At 32.3% G+C, this 24,481-nt stretch overlaps 2 protein-coding genes across 5 annotated transcripts in view; one reads left to right on the forward strand and one right to left on the reverse strand.

Moving 5' to 3' along the window:
- Positions 1–463: 463 nt before the first annotated feature.
- Positions 464–16,369, reverse strand: LOC125075273 (serine/threonine-protein kinase mig-15). Of its 4 annotated transcripts, none has more exons than XM_047687000.1 (22): positions 16,094–16,369; positions 15,847–15,912; positions 15,062–15,269; positions 14,173–14,349; positions 13,117–13,348; positions 12,874–13,002; positions 12,186–12,416; positions 11,722–11,798; positions 11,169–11,253; positions 10,847–10,970; positions 9,687–9,707; positions 9,503–9,599; positions 8,588–8,717; positions 8,078–8,192; positions 6,662–7,600; positions 4,591–4,713; positions 2,807–3,011; positions 2,504–2,724; positions 2,240–2,430; positions 1,916–2,042; positions 1,573–1,707; positions 464–1,477 (listed from the first exon to the last, which is right to left on the reverse strand). In XM_047687000.1, the coding sequence occupies exons 1-22, from the start codon at positions 16,157–16,159 to the stop codon at positions 1,229–1,231; spliced, it is 3,948 nt and encodes a 1,315-aa protein (XP_047542956.1). In that variant the 5' UTR covers positions 16,160–16,369; the 3' UTR covers positions 464–1,228. The 4 variants fall into 4 exon arrangements, with proteins under 4 accessions (XP_047542956.1, XP_047542947.1, XP_047542972.1 ...); XM_047686991.1 differs by having other exon boundaries at positions 465–1,477; positions 2,807–3,194; XM_047687016.1 differs by lacking the exon at positions 6,662–7,600 and having other exon boundaries at positions 468–1,477.
- A 5,234-nt stretch (positions 16,370–21,603) lies between these two features.
- Positions 21,604–24,481, forward strand: part of LOC125075299 (zinc finger and BTB domain-containing protein 5) — a 48,584-nt gene continuing 45,706 nt past the window's right edge. Inside the window, exon 1 of the mRNA XM_047687028.1 lies at positions 21,604–21,872. The gene's annotated coding sequence lies outside the window, so the exon portion shown is untranslated. The remainder of the gene's footprint in view (positions 21,873–24,481) is intronic.

Consider the following 24,481-nt stretch of genomic DNA (forward strand, 5'->3'; position numbering starts at 1 on the left):
GAGTAAACGTTAGTATAATTTTTGGTTTGACTCAAAATACCTTTAAAAAAACAGTGTAAATAGCATCTAATCTTTAGTCTATCAATAATTAAATGTTTGTATTTCACTAATTACTAAGACCTTCCATGAAATTTCCTTCCATTACTCCAAAAAGTTTTATGTATAATGGACACTATTTTGTTGGTTAGGTGATAATGTGTAGTTTGTTAGAAATAAATTATTTTATTTCCAATTAATAAAATCTATGGACTATTGAAGTAGTTTTGCTAGTAGTAAAAGCAAGTAGCATATATTGTTTCAGAAAAAATAATTTCTTACTAGATAGGAATAATTTTTACTCTTAAGGTTCAGACAGTGATCAGACAATTAATGGTATGTAGCAATAAATAAGAAAAAAAAACATCATATTTTGTGTTTTATTGGACTAAGGTATTTCAAATAAAAAGTCATCAAATATATAATTTTCAATATGCACAGTTACATCTTTATACATGTAAATAATATAGTACATAACAAATAAATAATAAATAGTACCAAATTTTTAGGATTTATCCATTAATAAAATTATTGCAGTTTGGTGTGATAATTACATACACAGTGACTTGACTAAGTGCCGATTACTTAAGAGAACCTTATTAAATGAGAGTAATTTACAGCATCTAGAGTTGAATAGTTTAATTTGTAAGTTTGTTATTAATAAATAGTCATATCGATTTGTCTGACATGGCATTGATTTTTGTTAATGAACATAATCATGTATCCAATTATTATAATCATCACCCAACTAGCTTAACATTATAAACAATATAATATGGCATAATATGAATTGATAGTTCGATTTGAATTACATTTTCTTACAGAAATTAACATCTACAACATAAAACCTAAGCAATATTAACTTACTTATGAATAGTTGTCAATATCAAAACATTAATCCTATAGGTTATTGCTTAATAATATATAATCCTTAGTAGCTTGTATTGAAATTACAGTATTCAGTACAAAATGCCACGATTGTTAAAAGATAAGATTCTCGAATACGAAATTGTAAATTGTAATGTTTTGTGGATTGTCTTTTGAGCACATTATAATCTGTTACTATCACAAGTCTTTGAATTCTGAATGGCCAAAGCACATGATTGATTTTTTTTAATAAAATACTGGCATGTCCAAAGGGCAGTGTCGCATCACAGTAAAGGGGCGTTTATTTGCCCTCCATGCCCTGTCACTACCAATTGGCCATTCCGGGTTTATTCAGCGTCATAAAATATATTTGACAAGATGAACCACCCTTTGCGGACGAGAAGAAAACTTTGTCATTGCGCTCACATAAAAATTTAAGCCGTTGGGCTTTTTTGTGCATAAATACGCCGTCAAGATGTCCACTCTCTACGGAGCGAATTTCGATAGCTTTATTGCCCCAACCCATTATTTGACCAGTACCAATGTAGGCTACAGATGTAGGCATTTCACCCCACTAAAATGAAATAAATAATATTTGTTATAAACATTCTAAATATAATAAAAAACTATATATCATCAAATTTGATTTTGAATTACTAAGTTACATACCTGCAACACTATATTTTTGCTAACTCTACCATAAGTGTTGACGTAGACGCCTTCATTATCATAACATAACAGTAGCTGCACTCCATTAGAATTAGGCAATGGAACGATGCAATGTGGAATTATCGCTCCTTGTGTCTGTTATAAAAAAACAATATTACATGTGCAATTCGTCATACATATTGTAGTGTTTACTATAAACGAATGGGGGTAAATTACTCGAAGAATAGTCATACTAAAAGACCAAAGTATGTTTTTCAGCCATAGATAAAATAATAAGAAGAATTTGTGCAAAAGTAAATTTCGTCACAGTATACTAGTTATTATTAAATGTATTATCACTTACATGTTTCGGTATATAAATGTCATATACACTAGCAGTATCGAGATCTACAGCATGGAAACCATCCGCTGAACCATAGATTACTTTCAGTCTTGTACCTTCTTCAATAGTTAAATCAACTAATAAAGGCCTGGAAATATTTTTAAATTTAAACAGACTGTCTTAACAATTTTACATAAACTTATTTAATATATTTTGATAAATATTTATCAAAATATATAAGTGTATATATATAATTCTGTTAATAAAATTTTGATCCATTATAATAATTAGTACAATTTTCAGTTCCGAATATCTACTAAGATTTAAGAAGCTTAATATTTATACCTATGTTGCAATTCTCCAAAACTTTTGAAGGCCATAAATTTGTGATATGGTTTTGGAGCCCACGCGTAAATCTCGATAGAATCTTTAAGAGCAATGACGAGGAACTTGATCCGCTCATACTTGACTATACGGAAATGAACTGCACCCTGTAATTCTCCGACGTTTATCCAACCATTTCTTCTTTCGACTTGCTACAAAAATTAAAAAATATATTAGATTTGGAAACATTTAAGATTAAATAAAAAAAAAATCAAAAGTACTGACATCACTTAAGCCATCAGTGCGTAAAATCTTTGATTTCAACCAGCTCAAATAGTACACGCGTACGCGATTCTTTTTTCCAGATACAGTTATAAGAATATTTTGTCCTTCTAACACTTCCATTTGCTGGAAGCGGCGTCTTGAGATCAATTGATATACTTTTCCTTGACCAGAACGATCGAGTAACATCAAACCGTTTTCCGTTCCAATTAGCAGATTGACTCCTGAAGTAGATACATAAACAATATAATTGCCAAAGTGAATGAAACATTAAAATTAGACATATAAGTAAGTTTTGGGTCATACCCCACAGCGCTGCGCATAGAATCTCAGAATTGAATCTCTTCTTGTATTTCCGTATTTCTGGCGTATCGGACGACAGATCGTGGCCCGTGGGCGTAACGTTGACGTTTACGTGACTCTCCCGACGGGAAGCGTTGCCCGAGCCGCCCGTCCCGCCGCTGCCCGTCGATCCCGCGCCGAAGCCGAACGTGAGAAACGAACGCTGCTTCTGTTGCAAGGGGAGGAACTGTTGATGGGAACCCACAGAGGAGTTCGAGGGAGAATGCTGAAGAGGGTGTGGAGAAGCGGCACCCGATACGAAAGATTTCGAAGGAGTAGACTGGACAGAGGATGGGAGAGGGTGGTGATGATGGTGAGGAGCAGGTGTGCCTCCTGCAATGGCTTGTCTATACTGGAAAAGAAAATACACTGAATTAAAACTTAAATAAATAAAGCAAAATAATAATAGATTTACTTTTTTTAAATGTACATATATTTTTTATTTTGGTTTTACATCCGAAATTTTATGTTTTTGGTTAGTCATAAAATCCACCTCCCATTTATTAGTTATCATCTCAATGATCGGAAAGTTATTTGCAGCGTTGCTAATATCTACAAAACATGTTTGACGAACCAGAATATAGAGGTATATAATGTGTAGCAGGCAATGATTAAAATTGTTCAGATAACATGTTGTCAACGTGTTTACATTTAACATGATTTTGATGTTGTGACACATTCAATAAGATTTTATAGCATTCAGTATGATCAGGAAATTATTTGAAGGAATGGAGGTTGTTTCATAAAATGTTTTAATTCGTATAATTCTACTGGTAATTTTCTCAATACTTAAAGTGGATAAGTAAATTGCTCTAATAAAATCGTAGTTACTTTATGATTTATCTTTAATACTGTGGTCATACTTGTAATCATTAAAATATATTTTAAGGTCAGGCTAATAATAATATTTCTGTAATTCATCAACTCCCATCGTACCACTGCTCTTGCGGTTATTAAGCTGGCTCAATATTTCTTCGAACTACCTTCAAGGCTAAAGACATGATCTAGCAGATGAATACACATGGAAGCTTTCTATAGTATGCATACATAGAGAAGAAGTGAGATGTTTATTTTAACAACATTCTATGATATGCTGTTTGAGGCATTCTTGTTGCTATACGGTTCGTACTTACGTAGTGATAACAGCAGTCTGCAAACCGGTCGCGGACCGTAGCTCCAGGGTGTTTGCATGATTGACAACCATTATCACATTAATACTATATACTAAAAGCTTGGCACCACATGTTGCTAGGACAGGGACTCCTAACACTTATTTATGTATTTCAGAAATTTGTTACTGACATTCATTTATTTTTTTACATTAAAATTTTTCATTATAACTTTCGACTGTAAATCGTTTTTGAGGTTAGTTTTATAAGGTATAATATTTATGATATTAGCGACATTTTATCAATGTTAATTCTTGTTAAGCAAGCACCTCTTACGAAATAATGTTGGGAGCCCCGTATCATAAATAAATATGAAAATCGCGAGATGTTACACACAAAAACTTTAACATAAAGCACAGATTTTGTGAAATGGATATCTGTTCTAAGTAGTGAATTGGCATAAATGTCCGCAATATACTAATATAATAATTTGCCTCTATATAAGGATTTTAACTTGTAGGCAGTAATTTTATTATTATGAGGCTATTTCGAGATGGTATGCTAGATATATATATATATATATATATATATATATATGTAATTGTACAAATAGCTGGTCGGATGATTTGGAGATATTACCTCTTCGCTGGTGGATTTGTCGTGGCGTGGTGGAGTCGTGGGCTGACCCGCCTGGCTCAGTAGGTCGGGCAGCACAGAGCTGGTACGCGAACCATTGCCTTCATTGTTGCCGCTCGAACGACCCTGGGTGCATTTCAAATTCGCATCACGTAACTTTTTAGTTTTTCATGTAAATAATGCTATGTGTTCATATTTAAGATATATTTAAGTAAATAATTTCAAGAATTTAAGAAGGTACTTTTTGTTGTCATAAACGTAAAAAAGTTAAGCCAATAATAAATTTGTATACAACTTTACTTTCGAAATCACCAATTACTGAAGGTCTAAATATTTATAAAGATTACGAGACTATTTAGGGCATTGATTATTTGTAACTACTATTATATATATATTACTATTAGCCACGTTCCGATGCAACTGCCTTATGGCGTTAATTTTTATTATATGTCTTGAGAATGTCTACGAAATTATCATATAGAGCCATTATTTATATTTACATTTAGTTAACGATAACAGAACAAATGAAATCATATGGCTAACGCTTTTATGAGATAATAATTGATCCTTTTTTTTCAACTGCAATATGGTTTATTCACAGTGCGATAGTAAGATATAAATCCTAAAAAACATGTTTGAATTGTTTCCACAATAATATTCCCGACACATGTTTGTCACAAACGAGATTATATCCTTCTATGAAATGTTAACGTAAATTAAGCGGAATTGAATTAATCCAGAATATTAAACAAATAAATATAACATTATATTTTGGACGAAACGGGACATCTCATTCCGAACGACCGCGTTTTTTAGTTAAATAATACATTTTGAATTGCACAAATGTAAGCCAGACAAAGTAATAAGTCAATACGGTTAAATGTCTGTCTGTTGCAATTCCATTAAAATATAAATTTCGCCGCGGAAAATTTGGTAGGCTTAATTATACATAACTTGTAGTTGGATATTTCTGTAAGTCTTTTATTGCAAAATTGTTTTTAATTTTTGTTGGCTCACTTATTAACGTAAATCGAAGCTGATCTCGTTACAAGTTGTTACAAATATTGTAAGCACAATCAACTTCGCCATTTCATAAATATAAGAATTAAGATTATTATGTTAAAAAAAAATATAATTGGCGTATCCCAATGTTATACTTACGTGTAATAATGACACCGCGACAATAGCTTTACACTAACAACAATTTAAAAATCCAATAAATTACTAATTCTTAATGTACTTATAGTTAGGTTTTTTTATAAGCAATTGTATTACCAAATAGATCCAGGCTAGTGTCACGGTGTCCGTGTATCTGCTAGTTATTGTTTTAACGTTGCAACAGCATAGCGTGACAAACACAAACACGGCAGCGTAAAAACATGCATGTAAATAAAAACACATTCACAAAACAGACGTTGAATATTCTTGTCAGCTTCGGTGAGAAGTCGTTAGGCGGTCATTCCTGATATTGTTAAATTTAAACTGTTTATGGCACAATTTACTTAATTCATCGACTGAGGACGCTTTGCGTATCTTGGCAGGAAGTCGGTATTCGCGCACAGATGTAAATTAATTAATTATTAGTTTGTGAGTACAAAATATCAATGTTAGTTAGTTTAGTAAGAAGAAACTAGCTACTTATCGAATAAACGAATAACCAATCCATGTAACCATTGAGTATTTTTCTACAGTCAATGTACCTACATCTCATATTAAACTAAACTACTATAACAGATACGTAAAATAATCTGTCACGCCAAAATGTAAGACGTGTGAGCAAATAAACAGTAAATACTAAAATATTTTCATCAAACTATTACAAACATTCATAAATATATATTTTTAGTATAGATATTTAATTAAAACGCTTTCAGTTCAACCATTCCCACACAAATCATTCGATCCACCACAGTCCACACCGATAGCTACACAATCACTTAAGGGACTTTATGATACAATACAGCATCGACAGGTTAGTTCAATACAACTATGTTAGATAATCATAGATTAGAACCCTCATACCAAACGTAAGTAAAAATATATTAATCAAACTATCCCGAGCAGTGTGAATTACCTGATCCTGTGCGATTACCGCTTCCTGCCCACTCGATATAATGTCTGTGTGCCGGTTTAATTGCGAATTCCTTCTGAATATAATATCGGATTCCGTCTTTTCTCTGCGGGGTCTGACGACGCTTTTGGCGTCGGAGTCGCCGCTCCGCAGCGTGTCGGCGGTGAGGTCGGGCGTGCCCTTCTCGAACGAGGCGCTGCTCGTGAAACAGATACTCGTGGCCGGCGAGTCGCTGTTCACGCTGCTCTGGCGACTCGTACTGTTTCTTTCGTTGTCCTGCCTGATGAGCACCGCGACACTCTTCAGAGCGTCTATCGGGTTGTTTGCGGTGACTTTCTTCTCTGGAGATATTTTATCGCATATCTTTGAGTGGTTTTTTTGGGCTCTCTTTAAACTGTCGTTCATTTTAATAAAGTCTGTCAGAATCGGTTCCCCTGATGCCTGGGGTTTGTTGGACTGTTTACGCGAGTGATTGAATATTCCGCTAGATCTCAGTTGTTTGCTAGCTCCAATTTGAGCTTCATGTTTCGGATAGTAGATAGCAGAATGTCGTGTGCTGGACAGTGGGAACAAGTCAGAGTTCTCTCTTCTGAATCCTCTGAAGAACCTGTTTGGGGCATTCAGGTCGGCATCTTGCTCCTTCTTGTACTTAAGTATGTCAGATAACTTTTCTTGAGTAGTTTTGTCGACCGGTTTTTGGAATAACTGTTTATGGCGGGAGGGCGGTGTCGCAATAGCTTTGTATTTAACCCACGCATCTTCCATTTCAATACGAGATTGGCGTTGGAGTTGCGCGCGTTTGAGTTCAGACTCTTTTGTCGGATCTTGCTTTTCTTCTTTGACGTCAGTATTTTTCGAAGGAAAAAATCTGGCAAAGTCCCAATCCTTTAGCAGAACGGCTTCATCGATGTCCGATTGTCTTTTATCGTTTTCATTCTCCCTCTGATGTTTTCCGAACATGTTTAGTATAAAAAGTGCACATAAATAAAGAGAACAAAGATATGTATTACAATTCTAATACTATTCGTAATCGCTCACCAATCTTACTTTGGCGTGAGATATGGTAAATGCAAGACCCCACCATCACTGAGACTAACGCTCACACGTTAGGTGAGAATATTCATGGTCAGAAATTAAATGGGACCAAGCAATACATATTATTAAAACTAAAACAATAAGATATTGCAAAAATTAACATAACACATTGATCATTTACAAACCGTTATTGATTGATCCTCGTAGTCCAAAACGAAAATGTTTATTCACATATAATTCGCAACTCACACGGGTAGGTCGGTCAGACGACCGCAAGGAATATAAGAGTATGCAAGCACGAAATGAACATTTTCCTTTTCGACCGCCTTAGTCTAGATGCAAATAGTTAACACAGAACACCGACACACACTGGGCGGCACTCACCCGCTTGACGAGCGTGCGGTCGGCGTGCGGGTCGTCGTCGTCGGGCGTGGGCGGCAGCGGGCGCGTGGGCGCGCAGCCGCCGCAGCCATCCTCCGACACCGCGCTCAGGCCCGGCCTGTAGCAGAACTCGGGACTGACGGGCAACCGAAACAAAGGGGAGCGAACCAAGGGGAGTAGATGGAGGGCGAAAATAAAATAACGCGCAACATAAAAGAAAAGAAAGGAAAACGTGAGATTAGTCGTTTGCTACGTGATCTAGGATGAGTTTCAAATTAAATTTACGTCTAAGATAAATAAATAAATCACACTCAAAGCGAAACGATGACATCGATGAAAATCGTATTTTTGATCGTCTCATTGATTTCGAAGAAACTTTCGATATCTTCGTTCCGACGGCCACTCGGTCCGTACGATACAACGAATGAAAAATTAGCCGGATGACCTATAGCCGAGTGATGAGAATTCGTTAATTCGAAAGGCACGCGTCAACGAGTGGCGTGTGGTGCTCACAGCGGCTTGGGCGGGTCGCTGGCCAGCAACGTGCCGTCGTTGCGCACGCGGCCGCCGCTCTCCTCCGCCTCGCTGTCGCTGTCCGACTCCTCGAACGTGGGCTCGGGCGCGGCGCGCTCCACGGGCGGGCCTGGGGGGGCGAGCTACGTCAGATTATTTGTATCGGTGTGTGTGTATGTGTGTGTGTGGCTGGGTATAGAATGCTTCGAGCGGCTCGCAGCACGCGCACGTGCACGCTACTAAAACGCACGCCGGTCTATTCGGGTGAGGCGCAAGTGGGGGGTAAGAATACAGTGAAACGAGCTAAATGTATTATTTCATAGTTTGAAAATAAAAAATTTTACATATATGTTTTTAAAGTAGGTTATAATTACAGAGTAAATACAAACAGATAAAAATGCATTGGTAAGTAAGCATAATTTTTTAAAGTAGAATTCCTGCTGCTTACAAAAAAATAGTATATTAAAATTGAATAAAATCTCTTTCCAATAAGATTTTTCGTACGATTTTTCATTTTAAAATGAACTTCTTTAGCAAATATGTTGCAAAGATTTAATATAACATAATTTTATTACTTGCGTGACCATGTCGAATATCAACTTATAAGCATGCTCAGATGTGTTAGAAATAATATGATGATAATGAATATACTTTTTTTATGACTGAGCTTTTGTTATCAAGCTTAAAATGTATTTTCTCGAACATTCGCTATTTTTTTTTTATATTGATAATGGTCATATGCGACGGTATAGCTGTGTGTGTGTGCTAATCATACACGAAGACGTGACCCTACCCATTAAATAATATTTTAATTATAACAAATATTATTTTAATTGTATAATTATCTTTTTAGCTGTCTTTATGTTGCATCTAAATTTTAACAGGTTGTTTGTATCTGTTTTGTACAAGACTGACCTTGGCCATTAGTTGGTGCTCGCGGGGGTCGATTTGGTGGTTCATTGCCCGAAACTACGCCGAGCTCGTTTAGCTGCGCTGCTAACTTATCTAAGTCCTGAAAATACATCATAGAATCGTCACTATCGATTATATTATAAATTACACTTTTGTAATTTATTCGAAGCAGCAAATATAAACCTACCTCTGGCCTTCGAGGTGGAAGCTGCAGTCAATTTATCGGATGTGCAAAGAAAAACAGCGTGACATGAAAACAAAAACACAAGCTAATAAAATAAAAAGTTCACAAATATGATAAAAAGGCGAAAGAACATGCATTACTTTTTATTAATGATTTTTTTCATATTACAAATACACGTTTCTTCTTAATTTTTTCATTATATTGCTCAGATAAAATTTCTTTATTAAATTTTACAGAAAAAATATTCATATAATAATAAAAACTCGAAAAGTTATTTTTTATTAATCGTGTTACTAGTACGTATACATTATACTTTGATTTAAGATAAAATAACAAAAAAAAAATAGTAATACACTGCAAAAGCAAAAATAAAATCTATATACGTTGGTATAAAAAATTAAACATACATTTTAAAGAAGATATTTATGTTTAAAATTTACCTAAATATAAATCTTTTATATAATCTAACTTTATGTGATGAGATTTTAAGTTAGATTGTAAATTAAATAAGGAACAATAATAGACAAGAAGAATTTTGATGGGTAAAATTCACCACTTTTGAATCCTCATGCTAGTGTTGAATTTTCTTCTTAGAATTTTATACTTAAAACAATAAATTATTTTAACTGTTATAGCTCTACATGTAATTTAACGTGAATAAGTCATTATGTTGTCTTCCACGGAAAATATGACCACAGTGATCACAGGTTAGACTGTTTATAATTGATACATCATATCGCAGTGACAAAATACGTAGTCACTACTGTCTGGCCTGTTATTCTGGTCGATTCACAATATTTATCTGCTAAATTCCTGATGAATCAGGTAACCGAGCCTTAACTTAACATTGTGTCTTTTAATATAAACTTCACTGCAAAGTCGTAATAACCAAAATCATATTTAAATTTTTAATTCATATAAATCCAAGTTTTTTTTAGTTTATATTATCAATCATGACCAGATAGCTTTTAATTGTGTCTGTAAAAACTATCAAATCTTTACAAACACAATTAAATTTTAATAAAATGCTAATTATTAAAACTAAAGAAAAATATCAAATTACTAACAATTCAAATCGATATGTATAAATAGTTATAGACGCCGAATAAATGATAAAAAAATTCAGACAATAGCTGATTGACTAGCTGTAAAACGGGACGTACCATGGGCTTGAATATGTGATGCGAGCCGCGCTGCGGAGGCTGCGGGCCGCCTGCGGGCGGGGTGCCGTTGTTGGAGCCCGAGCTGTTAGACGAGCCCGAGGACTTAGGCGTCGGCGGCAGTGGCCTGCGCGACAGAGGTAATTATTCTACTGTTGACGCTTCTGGACGAAAACTTATAACTATCTTGTTGCTTTGTTTGTGATGTAAAACCAATGAAAATTTTTGGGAAATCATAGTAAATCCAGATGTATTTTTTGAAATATTTGAATTGTTAATAAAACTAAAATAAATATAACATAACGTACATTGCTTTAATAATTACCTATATCTATTTGGCTGTTGTGCCTGTGGGTCTGGCACAACAATCAGTCTTTGTGGAATGGATGGCCGCGCTGGCGGGCCAGGTTCTATTGCAAAGTAAGAAAAGAATAAAAATAGTGATTTGTCTTGTACCTTTCATTAAATATACAAAATATATAGTCTAATCCAATTGAAGGAGAATAAGGGAAATAAACAACTTTCACTGTGAATGTCATGTAAATCAATCTCCTAAAGAAGACAAGATTTTAACTAGTCGGGATAAAAGATTCAACATAATTCAATCAATTTGTGAATATTTATGTGTGAATCGACTAATGATACATTTTTACCTTTTTTTTTATTAATATACATAACTCTTTGAAAGATATTAATGGCAAACCCGATTACAATCTCATGGAAAATGTACAATGTACATATATATCAAAGGTTTGTTTATCTCTTACATTATTTCTCCTGCCATTGGAAAATTCCATTACCAAAATGTTAAAAAATCAAATTGACATAAGTGGGTTAATATGGCATAAACAGTATGATACTGAGAGTATGACACCTACCTGGTATTTCCTCACGTTCTTCACGTTTGCTGTTGCGTTTAGGCGGCGGTTGAGGTTGCTGAGCTTCTGCAGCAGCGCTAAAAAATAAAATTCAAGCTGAGTATGTATGGATCAATATTATTAATAAATATATGTTTTTCATGAATTTTCATATTTATACACTGTATTTATACTTAGGTATTTTTGTAGAACTGATCTATTTATATTTTATATTACATTGCATTTAGTTGAGTTATACTCGAACATCCAAGATGTAGTGTATGTGAAATGAATAATGAAAAAAATAATATAGCAAAACAAGTATAAATTAGATTATACTATTATTTCATGCAAAGAGCGGGTGTCCGACTTGGGGACCTGTTATGTATGACAAGGATTACTTAAAAATGTTAAAAAATGTACTTTGTCTTTTTATCGATATAATATCTAACTTAAGGACAGCACATAGCTCAAGCGACACCGACCGGCCCTCCTGTATCTGCTGGAAGTTCCTGCGCAGCGTGTCTCCGCCCTGGTGCGCGGCGGCGTTGTGCACGATGGACGAAGGCTCGCCCGCCACCGCGTTGTCCTCCTCCTCCCCCTCCGAGCCCGAGTACTTGTAGTCCTCCCGCACGGAATTGTCTTGCTTTCTCTTCTTGCATCTATCTATGTGGTCTTTCAGTTGTATCCTCACCTGCCTCTCCGTCGGTTGATCTCTGTGAGAAATAGAGAACCATAATTTATATTAATGAAGTAGCAGCCCTAAAAATTCTCTTTCGATTTAGATTAGGAGTCTAATCGGCGCAGCTCTCCTACAGATCTGTCTGAGATACCTTGTAAATGTAAATACCTTGAAAATTTTAATAAGAAATAATGAAATATAAAAAATAAAGGATAAATTTAAAATTTATAACTCAATTCGTAACTTGGTAGATCATGATATTTTTGATTTTGATTAATGTTCCAACTTTCTATTAATTTACACATAATTTTAATGAAACTTCTCATTTTATAGGAACACTACGACAAAATAAAGTTAAAAATGTTTATATGTTCCTTCAATAAGTTAAGATGAACAATATTGACATTCAATATATAGAAAAAGTTTTAAGTATAAAAAAAGCGGTGTTTTTTTATTTTTTTTTTAAATACTTTCTTCTAGATAATACTCACCTTATGAATGAATGCTTGAGGAGTTGCTCAGTATAAGGACGTTGATGGTAGTCTTTTACAAGTACAGTCTCAATAAAACTATGAAATTTTTTTGCCCACTTCTTTGACTTTAAGCGTGGTGGTGGGTTTCTAAAAAAAATATTATCTTGTTATAGATTAGTTGTATAAAAATATTAAATTTTACGACTTATATAAGTACAATATTATAAAATCAATGGAAAGCAATAAATTATAAACAACTACCTTGGAATGAGGAAAAGAGCTCTCATAGGATGAAGATCGCATAGAGGTGGTTGACTCTCAGCCATCTCAAGTGCAGTGATACCGAGAGACCAGAGGTCAGAGCGATTATCGTACGTAGCCTCGGGGTTCTCGTCACATGCGATCACTTCCGGCGCCATCCAATATGGAGTACCGATGAATGTATTTCTCCTGCCGATTGTCCTATCGAGTTGTGCAGATACTCCAAAGTCAACTACGAGAAAAAAAAATCATTTATTACCCCAAAAAATATTTAAAATTTTGTCTCAAGGATAGCTTCAAATAAAAACTTAACAATGTTTAATACTAAGAAATTGAGATGGAACCATCTTTAAGTTACACTGAACTTAATGCAAAAAGTATAAATAAGATTCATTCATATTTGTCATTCAAAATTTTTATATCAAATTATGTCATTTTAGCTTATAGCATCATATCTAATAATCAATGTTCAAATAGTTCACTATCACAATTTCACATGAAATGAATGAAACATAATGCATGTATTATTCATATATTTTTAAATTACTATTCAATAACAATAAAAACATGAGTGAGCACAATAATATACCAAATGAGATCAGTTCTTATAGAAATGTCACAATTGTACAAGATACATATTCTGTTCATAAATTGCATGATGTACACTAATTAGCAGCGGTATTCAGACCAAAGATAAAATATTAAGTGAAACACGAGTATGCAATATATTATATAAAGCTACACAAAATATAATCTAATGATGTAAATTTATTTGTAGCCATATAACAAATTCAAGCTCTTCTTTAAAACCTTTATATTACCCAGATTTTTTTTTTAAAATAAGATCATAAAATTATTCATAATTTTTTACCATTTATTATATGTATATCTGTGTTAATAATTTATAATTATGTATTCATACTTTTATCAACTTATGTAGCCAAATTTTTATTTAATAATTTACACAATTTTTTGAAATGATGACTCATATGGGTGAGGAAGACATCAATAGTAGGTTTTATTTCAAAGTATGTGAGTGATATATATTTTACTTACCAAGCTTAACTTCAGCATTATCAGTGAGTAGAACATTCTGTCCCTTAATGTCACGGTGTATCACTTTATTGGAGTGCAAATAGCTAAGACCTCTTAGAATCTCCCTGCAAATATACGAAATCCATTCTTCTTTCAATGACTGCCCCTTGGTTGATTTGACTAAGTCTGTCACTGAACCTAAAATTACATCCCATGTTTTAACATAGTGAAAGTATATTAAAAAAAATTTAGCTTATATACAAATCATACAAACAACAGAATATCTTCTTTATATAAGGTGGATTTTTCAAGTCAGTTACAAATGAAAAAACAAAATTGTGATGAGTGTGATTTCTATAAAGAAAAACAAAAGCAAGAACTTCACCAGTCAGTTATTTTAATCAATTAAGTATGTACTAAAAATATATAAATGATTCACATCGAAATATGTTAATCTCCATTAAAGTACACTGAATATTAATTGAAGATTTTTTTTTTTGTTACTCAATTGAGTCCAATATTGCTAATTTTTATATTTTAAAATCAATTTAAGAAATATAGATACATTTTTATTTAGTTATTCTTCAACATTAAAAGTAACTATCACAAAGAATAATTGTATCCATGAGGCGTTAAACAGGCATCTTATTAGTTTAGTTAGAGGTTGTTAACCATGTCATATAATTAAAAGCAATAAAAACTGAACTGACTCTGTATTATTTCAAGCTGTTTCTCAATTAGCATGATAATTATAATTAACTTTATTAGATGAGATTATGGTTAAGAAAAGACATACTTTGCATAACAGACCCTAGAAATATACTCAGTTTCAAAAATTATTTTATGAAGTGGTCAACCAATAATTTTAAGTAATTAAATAAGTTTTTTTTAAAGTTCATATTGTACTTACCAGCACCACAATACTCCATGACCAACCAAAGCTGATCATCCTTTCCCGGAGGACTCTTTTTAATAAATGCACCATAATAAGTTGCAATGTTTCGGTGATTAGAATACTTTTTGAGGACATTGATCTCAAGCTTTATCTCTTCCTCTTCATCCTGTGTGACATCCATAACTTTGATGGCAGCAAGCTGTCCAGTTTTTGTGTGGCGACCCTATAATATACATATATAAAATGAAAAAGTTGATGAACATAATGTAAATACTACATAATATACAATTATTTTTTAAACATATATTTTAATTAATATTTGTTATTAGTAATAACCCATTATCATAATTATATGTAGTATCTAGACTGATAGCAGAAGTATGAGATTACATTATTTTGAAGTAGATAGGTTTAAATGTAAATCTTCATTTGAGTGCATGTTTATTTAAAAAATATTTGCAATTTGGTAAATTTCAGTAATACTAATGTTCAATAAAATTTATTCAATGACATTTTGATGTACTTAGCAGATAATTTTTAGTCAGTGTATAGTAATTTAAGAATATGTCAGTTTTATTGGAGGCTGGCAGATGAAAATTAATTCTGTTCATTGACACTAATAGCTCCTCTTAAATTGTAAAGTTCAAAGTATAAAAGTAACATAATTTTCATCATTAAGGTTCAATTTACGGATGATACTTATGTATTTAACTGATTTATATTTATAGGTCAGATAAATCTGAGAATTGTGGTCATTATATTAGTGATTATTTACTATTTATTGAGATTAACATACATACCTTATATACTTGTCCATAGGTGCCATTGCCTACAACTTCTATAAGTTCAAATATACCAGCCGGGTCCTGAAACCAAGCATTCACAAGGAATGTATAGATAAAAGCTAATTATAATCCTTATTGAACCCTAACTATGATTCACGCCCTGTGAGATCATTGCTCCCTGATATATATTTTTTTAATCAAGAGTAGCCTTTTTACAGGCATTTATAGAGATGGCCAAAAATGTTAAAGTTCAAGAGTTTACCTTTAGCGCACTGAGGTCAATGTCGTCCAATGAACAATTTACAGACGGTGCCAGTTGATGCGCCATTTTGAGTATATTGTCACACACGAAGACAAAGCACGAGAACCTTACATCAATACAAAAAGTAAATAAGAACCCTTAAATTACAACATTGGGATAGAAACTGCCAGGATTTTATTATTTCACGTATGAATGATTTATAAAACACATTGTTTACAATTAAAATTACAGTAAATTACAGATACACAATTTATATGCCGCACACACACCCGGCAGGGATGCCAGTGTATGAAATCACAATCTACCATTTGTATCAGAATTCCTACTATAGATTATACAAAAAATATATCGTAAAACATAGACTACCGAAAATTATTTCTGAAAAACTACTATTTCATTTCAAATTTTATGTAATAAATAAAAATACCGTATTGTAATAATAAAAAAACGTTATGTTAAAGTTATAACTTTTGTAATTAGTTTTTGTTGACATACCTAAATTTAATAGCAAAATTAATAGAAAAAATAAAGTTATCATGATATACTCATCACATTTTAATACATTCCTAATATGAAATATGTTTTATATTATATTGTTTCATATAATTACGAATACTTTAATAGGAATGTTTTATTGTAAAATATTGTGTGCAATTGATTTATTTGTATACATAAATAATGAAGTCGAAATATTACTTTAAAAAATTTGCTTTTGAATTTTGAAACATAACTTTTTGTTACTAAATTAAAATTTAAACTAAGAATAATTGATGTGAATTTTCTGTCTGTTAGCTTTTTACGAATGAGACATTAAGCGGATTTTGATGAATTATGGTATGGATATAGCTTGAACCTATAAGGAGGGAAATGTGAAGGACATAAGCTACTTTTTATAAAATCTGTAGGAAGCGTTGAAATACTTATTTTATTACAAAATTCAATTTGAAATGTCCACTAGAATGATCATGAATATCTCCTCCAGACGGATATCGACTGCCTTCTCGGCATCGGACGGATATAGGATATAGAGTACAGACTCTAAGACTCTTACTCTAATACATGTGAAATTAAAGTGAATATGTATGTACGAGATGCACTCTCAATTATCTTAATCTCATAGTCCTATGTGATGGCAATCTATCACAAATGATCACGAACGTGTACCTTTTTTTTCTTAATTTGGTTGTTACTGAGAATTTTCGGGAATAAAAACTTTATTAGGGTAGGACGAATCCTAGTTCGAAAACTCGAGTCCTCGAGTCGAGTATTTTGTTCTAGGAAAGCCTTCCTAGAACGTAGCATTAAAACTTAATGATATTTAAGTTGCAAAAAACTATAATATACATTTTGGTATTAACGCACAATTCTGGGTTTGATTAGGCCCGCGTAAACTTCAAACTTTTCATTTGCCGCCCTTTTTCGTTTACTATAAATATTAAAAAACAAAAATATTATTTAAAAAATTAATAAGTTTTTTTTATCCCTTAGGTGAATAATTTTATTTAGTTGATCTTTAAAGACATAGATATGTTATTTATTCAAGAAATGCGAGATAAAAGCAACAGTCTTAATACTTACATCTACATATAATCATAATAAACCCATCTTTCGAAAAATACAGACTTAGTCGAACACTACGTATATAGATTTCCAAGAACTTGTCTCATTACAATAACTTGCAAATGCCAATTCATTTTATAAATAATAGTAATAATATGTAAATTAAAATAAAATTTATTATATTTAATTGTGATTAATTGTGTTTGAAATTAATAATTTAATAAAAAAATATTTTATAAGAGCCGATGGTTCAGTGGAGCGAGTATATCAATTTGAGCGAAGGTCGCGGGTTTAAATGCGATTAAGAAAATGTTGTGAAACCGGCTTGTGTTGGAAGAAATTTTAACCCACGTATGTGTACGTCAATCTAAGAATAACGTGGTAAATTGAGATATGTATTTTATTCTTTTTTTGACAGAAAAACAACCTGACTTTAAACAACAGTGGAAAATTTATGAGAGTACAACTATATTTAGCAAAATTAATTTTAACTTAAATATTGCAATGATAAATGTTGTATTGAGATAATTTAATGTACTTGTGATACATGTTATATCATCAATATCTACATGAATTAAGTATAGTTTGAAATGCTTAATACTGAATTATAGGTTTATTTTTTGGTCTTGTAAATCACTAGACCCCGCGGTTGAATCATGGAGTTCAAACCCTAGTGCTTCTGACGGTCTGGGCCAGTAAAAAGTAGTAGATCGGAGCTAGGAAGTTGAATTTCAGCGATACGAAAAATATATAAGTCGAAAATATACTAGTCACACAGTCAACAGTTCTTAATTTATATATTTACTATAACAATTTTCCATTTAACTTCTTATAATATAACTACTTTAATTTTACTTCAAAGCTTCCGTTCCGTATCAGCTTTGTAAACGAAGCATAGCATCGGCTAGGTATACCTGACATTGTTTTTTATCTTATAGGTAGGAAACGAGCAGGAGGCTCACCAAAAATCAAAGTGACTACCACCGCCTATGGACATCTACAACACCGGGGGGATTGCAGGTGTGTTTCCGGCCTTTAAGAAATTAGTACGCTCTTTTCTTCAGTCGTTCCTAAGCTGAAAGCTGGTACCACAGAGTGGTTGTGCGAGGCAAAAAATGTCTTAAAAATCGCGCTGTTGTTGATTTTCGGACATCTAGGTGATACGGATGAAACATAATCTATACTAATATTACCTAAGTTAAGGTAACCCTGTCCGATTGTTTGTCTGCTGTTGCTCTTTCACAGTTTTATTGTTTCTCTTTTTATAATAATGAATAAAATTTCGTTACGAAAACATGTCTTTAGGAAGTTATAAGAGAGCAAGGTGGCCTCAAGATGTGTATTGCCTAGGGGCCCCGACATGGTTTATTAGGCCCTGTGCGTTATATGACACCGTCATCATTCATTTATATATATTATTATTAAAATATATTTATCGTTATCAAACCTATCATATTATGCAGAGTATCGTATTACGTAAGCCTTTAATTTAATCAAAATAATATAAAAACCATAAATCATATTGTTTTAAATACATATTAATACGTACATATTTTAATTGATAATTGACGCATAATAATGTGCCTATAAGTATTTATTTAATTAGAGTATTACATTTCTAAGTGCAATAACTTAGTTTAACCTGAATTGGTGATCTAAATAGCATAGTAAACTTTGTAATGTTTGTTGCTACTTTGATTAATAAATAAAATAAAAACGATAAATAATTTTTCGTATTTATGACATTATAAAACTTGTTATACTTGTAATAAAATTATAGTTTACATTTGTAGATACATTTTTATGTCCACCAGAGAGCTATAACCTCCTTAACTGGGTAACTTAACCTTCATACTACAACTGCAATAAGTATGGAGGTGGTCTTCCAATGTATTAAATTCTATAATCTTTCAAAGGCTTGGTTCCTCTATAATTAAATTATAATTTTCCGAAACATTAAAAGGGTACAACGATCTCAAATCTATTGTATGTTTGTCGCAACCAACTAATTAAAATTAGTAATTCAATGAAACGCCTAGCCACTTTATTAAACAGCGTCTTTTAAGCAGCGGCCTAAATCACATCAGCCAATTCATCTTCCGTTTATAGAATAGGGGCGCTCCTTCGCTGTGTGAATGCGGCCTAGACAAAGGTTCCGCAACCCATATCCTGGTCCTTTGTCCTAAACTTCTTCATCCCATTTATGACATTCTCCGTCCTAAAGTCCCTCGCCCTATAAATGTTGAATATTTGTTGACGTTTGTGTTTAATCCATTTTGTTCTTTTTTATGTAAATATATTAAATGTAATAAAATTAAGTTGTGAATAGTCCAATTGAGGGTTAGATACATTTTAGTATACATAGTTTAGAGTACTAACCATTATTTTTAATTTACCTTATTATTAATGTTTGTGTTGTTCTAGGTTAAGGATTATTAAGGAAATTGCTACTACTATGCTATTCTTCAAAATTTAAATGAGTTTGTTTCCTCAATCGTACCGATCAATCTCTTTCGTGTCATCTCCATCCTACTTGACATTGGCGAAATAATCTGTGCCCTGTCGGCACAACTAAAAGCCATTAAACTAAGAATTGAATTAGGGACGCTCCTGAAAAAAAGGGACTTTACCCGTATGAAGCGCGAATAATTATTTTATTATTGTATTATAAAAAGTATGGAGTTGTTGGAGTAAATTCCATGCAGGATACAGGTATAAACAATTTTATATATACATGTTTTATATTTGTAATTTGATGGATGTAAACGAGTAAGTTACCGTGATTTTTACCGTTTCTACTCGGTAGAATTTAATTGAATTACTTGGTAGTTTCTCATTGAATTTAATCTTGTTAATTGTCGATTCAAAAATATTTGTACTGAACTCTCTGATTATATTTTTAGTAATAATAAAAGTGAGAGACGTTTGTGCCGAGTTATCTAGTAATTACGGTCATATACAACAAATAATTACTTACTTCCAACTAATAATTTAACGAATCAATAACTATTGTTTAGCTTAATTCGATTGACTACGGATAAATCTGAGTATTTCTAATTTCAACAAATTTTACCTCGGCCTAAATAATAATATGTTTTTGATTATATATTATGATTATTATATAGTATTATAGTTTTGTATAATACTGGTAACTAAATAATACCGGAAGATATTAAAAATATACTCAATGATATGAGCGTTATCAACGTTAGTAGTTAATTTTACAAAATTTTATATTCGAATGCTAAGAAATTAAAAAGTCGTGGGCTACTACCACAAGCTTTAAACTTGCAAAACATGACTTGCAATTATCTGGATCTCTAGGATAACCTTAGTTGTCAATAGGCTAGTATAATAGCGGTGAATAGACGTGGTTCATCAGAATGTTATATCATGATTCATGACCTTATTGGACTATCTGTGTACGTGATCTAATTTCGGTAGGTGAAGGTTGTTAAACAAAAGGTTGGTTTAAACAATGAACAAGGCATACGAGACAAAATAATAGCCCAAAAATTATAGTGAAGATACGTAGTTAGAGCTAAGTCTAGACCGGTTCTGGCCTAGTTGTAGATCGCGCTGTGAGACGTGTGTTATTGCACAAACACCAAACTTAAATTATTGACTAGATATTATAGAAGTAAAATAAAGCCTCGGTACTACGTGCGGCAGCGCGGCCGTGCATACCGAATCGTAAGATCAAAGCACGCATAGGTACTTTACCAACTCCGACACCCACACGACTTTATCGGGTCGCGACTACGTATGTGTTCGTGTAGTAGAACACACAGGCGCAGACGGCAACACTAATAAAAGTATAATAAAAGTTACCAAGACAGAAGTGCGGCGTACGGTACTATTTGTTTGGAGGGAGGTTGGAGGCACTCATACAAGCGAGGGAGAGGCTGTGTTGGCGCGGCCTGCTAGTTTACCGTTGCAAGGCGCGTTGTGCGGCCGGACGCTCGACCGTCACCCGCGCGCCGCCGGCACCCCGTAGCCCGGCCTTCGCAACTTCCAAGCCACCACCACCCTCGCCTTCCTGGACTTTACCCAGGACTTTATTATTTCAAGCTTTGTGTACTCCAAGGGGTGTTTATGGACTAATAACTACATGTCTTGTTCTCTAACTTAGAGACGAAGTGCTACTACTCGTGCTTATTACACTGAAGTGCTAATCCCAATTCTGGTTCTTTATTGGATCGCCTTTATATCGTCGAAGGTAAGTTTTTCGTTAAATATTACTTTATACTCGTATATTTCACAGTAATTGTATTAATAAACCTGTCGCTCGCACATAACTTAGTAGACTTAGTCGTGACTAATCTCAATAGTAATGTATCTGCATGATAATATTGTAATAAAAACAATAATTGTTAACTTATCGACGATTATCAATGCATAAACATTTTAAAGTCCAAAAATCCAAAAATTATTTACTTAAAATAACTATAAGATTTTTAATCTCTACACTGAACATTTTGGTATTTTTTTTATACAATTTTGTATTTATACATATAAGCCTTCATATCGATATGTATGTTTTCTTTTTTTTTATATTACAAGTTTATAAGGTTATATAAAAAGTAGTGCTTAACTTTATAAATTTCGTCGTCTACAAAACCACAGTACGAAACTAGTTATTAAAACTTGGAGATAATAAATACGTTTAGTAGAACAAAAACTTGTTTTACTTTATGCCATGTGGCTATATTATCTCTACACATTGGAATTTTATACAGCTATTAAATAAGTTGCAACGCACGTTTGGCAATCATTCTTTCCGCGTTTTCGGCAATGATTTTGACATTCTAACACACATATAATTGTGTATGTATTTGAATTATTTTAACATTTTTGTAATAGCTTAATGCTATACTAACTTATTTTGTATTTATTTGTTAATTTCGTAATTTATAGAAGGGATAATGTTTAGTTGCCTATTAGTATTCTATGTACAATCATAACCTCATACTTATATATCGATACCGAGAAAAGTCATCGACTGAATAAATAGCCAGGGATTTGATTATTTCCATATGAACTCTAACATTACTTATTTTACAGTTTTTTAAATGGAAATTTTTGTAGATGGGAAATTTCATAATGACAGAAAATTGAGCCAGTTCAATAAAATGAAATATCAGTCTCATAAAAATGAGGTACAAAATGGCAAAATCATTTTTAAGCACATAAAAATTCCTATGTAATAATTTGTGAAAATACAAATTGTGTTAAACAAATTTAGCACTATCAAGTTTAGAATTTTCTTACTTAATTATGATTCCTTCATCGAAACAAGACATCAAGGAAATGATTCATGCCTATTTCAGGTTGATAATTGCCTTATTTGTTTTTAACTCGAACGGGGAAATTAACGTTTCATAGAAACTTTTTTGTCGATTCTTACTACTTCATTATTTCTTTTACAAATAAAAAATATGCTCTATTTATTGTGCGCTTGCGAACACAACGCAAGTAGAAATTATATCGGATTGATTTATATAAAATTTGTAATGCTAATACAATCGTTATATTTAGCTTATAATTATAATATTTGCTTTATACTATTTATATATTTCTAGATTTATGGATTTATATACGACTTATATATTTTATTGGGTTAATGTAAAAAATACTGGTCAATTAAAACATTTCCTGATCTAAATTCTTACAAATCTAACATGTATAATAATCCTCGTTGAATTAAGGCTCGTAGTAAAATAATAAATAATAACACATTTAACTTAAGTAAAATCTAACTAAAAGCTTAATTTTGTATTACCAATTTCTAAAGTTAAATTGTAATAGGTTCATGTATATTTTTTTAATACAATAAAAAAAAAACTATTTTAACTAAATCAAAACTATTAACTGTTCCAGAAACAGTGTACAAAATAGTGTTTTTTTTTTTAAAAACAAATAATCTATTATTTACATAAGTAACAAAATCTGTAAATTTGTTTAAGGCATTATGTTGCACGGCGTAGAGAGACGAAGAAAAGATACATTTAAGGTGTAAATTCAATTTACTTCGTTAAAAAAATATTTGAAAAATATATTTTTTCTTTAATATCTAGTCATAATTTCCAATTTTCCAATTTATAAACAGAAGTTTCTCGTTCAAAATGTAGTTATATAAAAAAAATAATGATACATATTTTGCGCCCTGAGCAAGTAGTTTTCCAAGCTATGCGTTGTAAGGCTTAATGATGATCACATGGACAGCAATGATTCTGCCAATGTGACATGAAACAGGTACCATAAAGATTACTCGATAAAAACATTGTAGTAGAAAATAACCTTATGAGAAAAACATAACATAACTTATCAGGAACATTAAGGACGTTCAAAATGGTTAAATAATTATTAAAAAGGATTAAGTGTTGATAGAACCTTTAACAAAATATAAATAGAATATTACTTGTAATATAGAAGTCTCACTTTGTTATTAGTTTTTCTTTGAAAATCTATTCTATGCAAAAATAAAAAAATCTCACAAAATTTAAGAAAAAACGTAATGAAAAGTATGAACATTTTCCGCAAAAAACGTTTCGTTTTCACAGTTTCGTTAACATAAGAAGTAATGCGTTCATTATATTAATTATATTGACCCTGTAGATAACAATTTTTTTGAGTGCATGCAATCACAATTTCGGTCTATTTTAAATTGATATCGTTTATGATTTCATTAAGTAAATATATTTATAATAAATTAACTACCGTGTAAAAAGGAACTATAACAGCTTAAGTCCGGTAAATTAGAGTTGCGCTCAAATGGAAGTAATTTTTTTGGTTATTTTTGCATTTATTTTTATCGATTTGCTTTAT

The sequence above is a fragment of the Vanessa atalanta genome, chromosome 2 (assembly GCF_905147765.1).
Source record: "Vanessa atalanta chromosome 2, ilVanAtal1.2, whole genome shotgun sequence".
NCBI classification, from domain to species: Eukaryota; Metazoa; Arthropoda; class Insecta; order Lepidoptera; family Nymphalidae; genus Vanessa; species Vanessa atalanta.

Bases quoted from the DNA above. Each gene is read 5' to 3' on its own strand.
- LOC125075273 (XM_047686991.1), bottom strand. From the start codon at position 16,159: ATGGCGCATCAACTGGCACCGTCTGTAAATTGTTCATTGGACGACATT. The intron at 8,718-9,502 runs GTCAGTCTTGTA...TCGCCCCCCCAG, and splicing joins AGCACCAACTAATGGCCAAG to GCCCGCCCGTGGAGCGCGCC. The intron at 2,431-2,503 runs GTCAGTACTTTT...TAATTTTTGTAG, and splicing joins GCACTGATGGCTTAAGTGAT to CAAGTCGAAAGAAGAAATGG.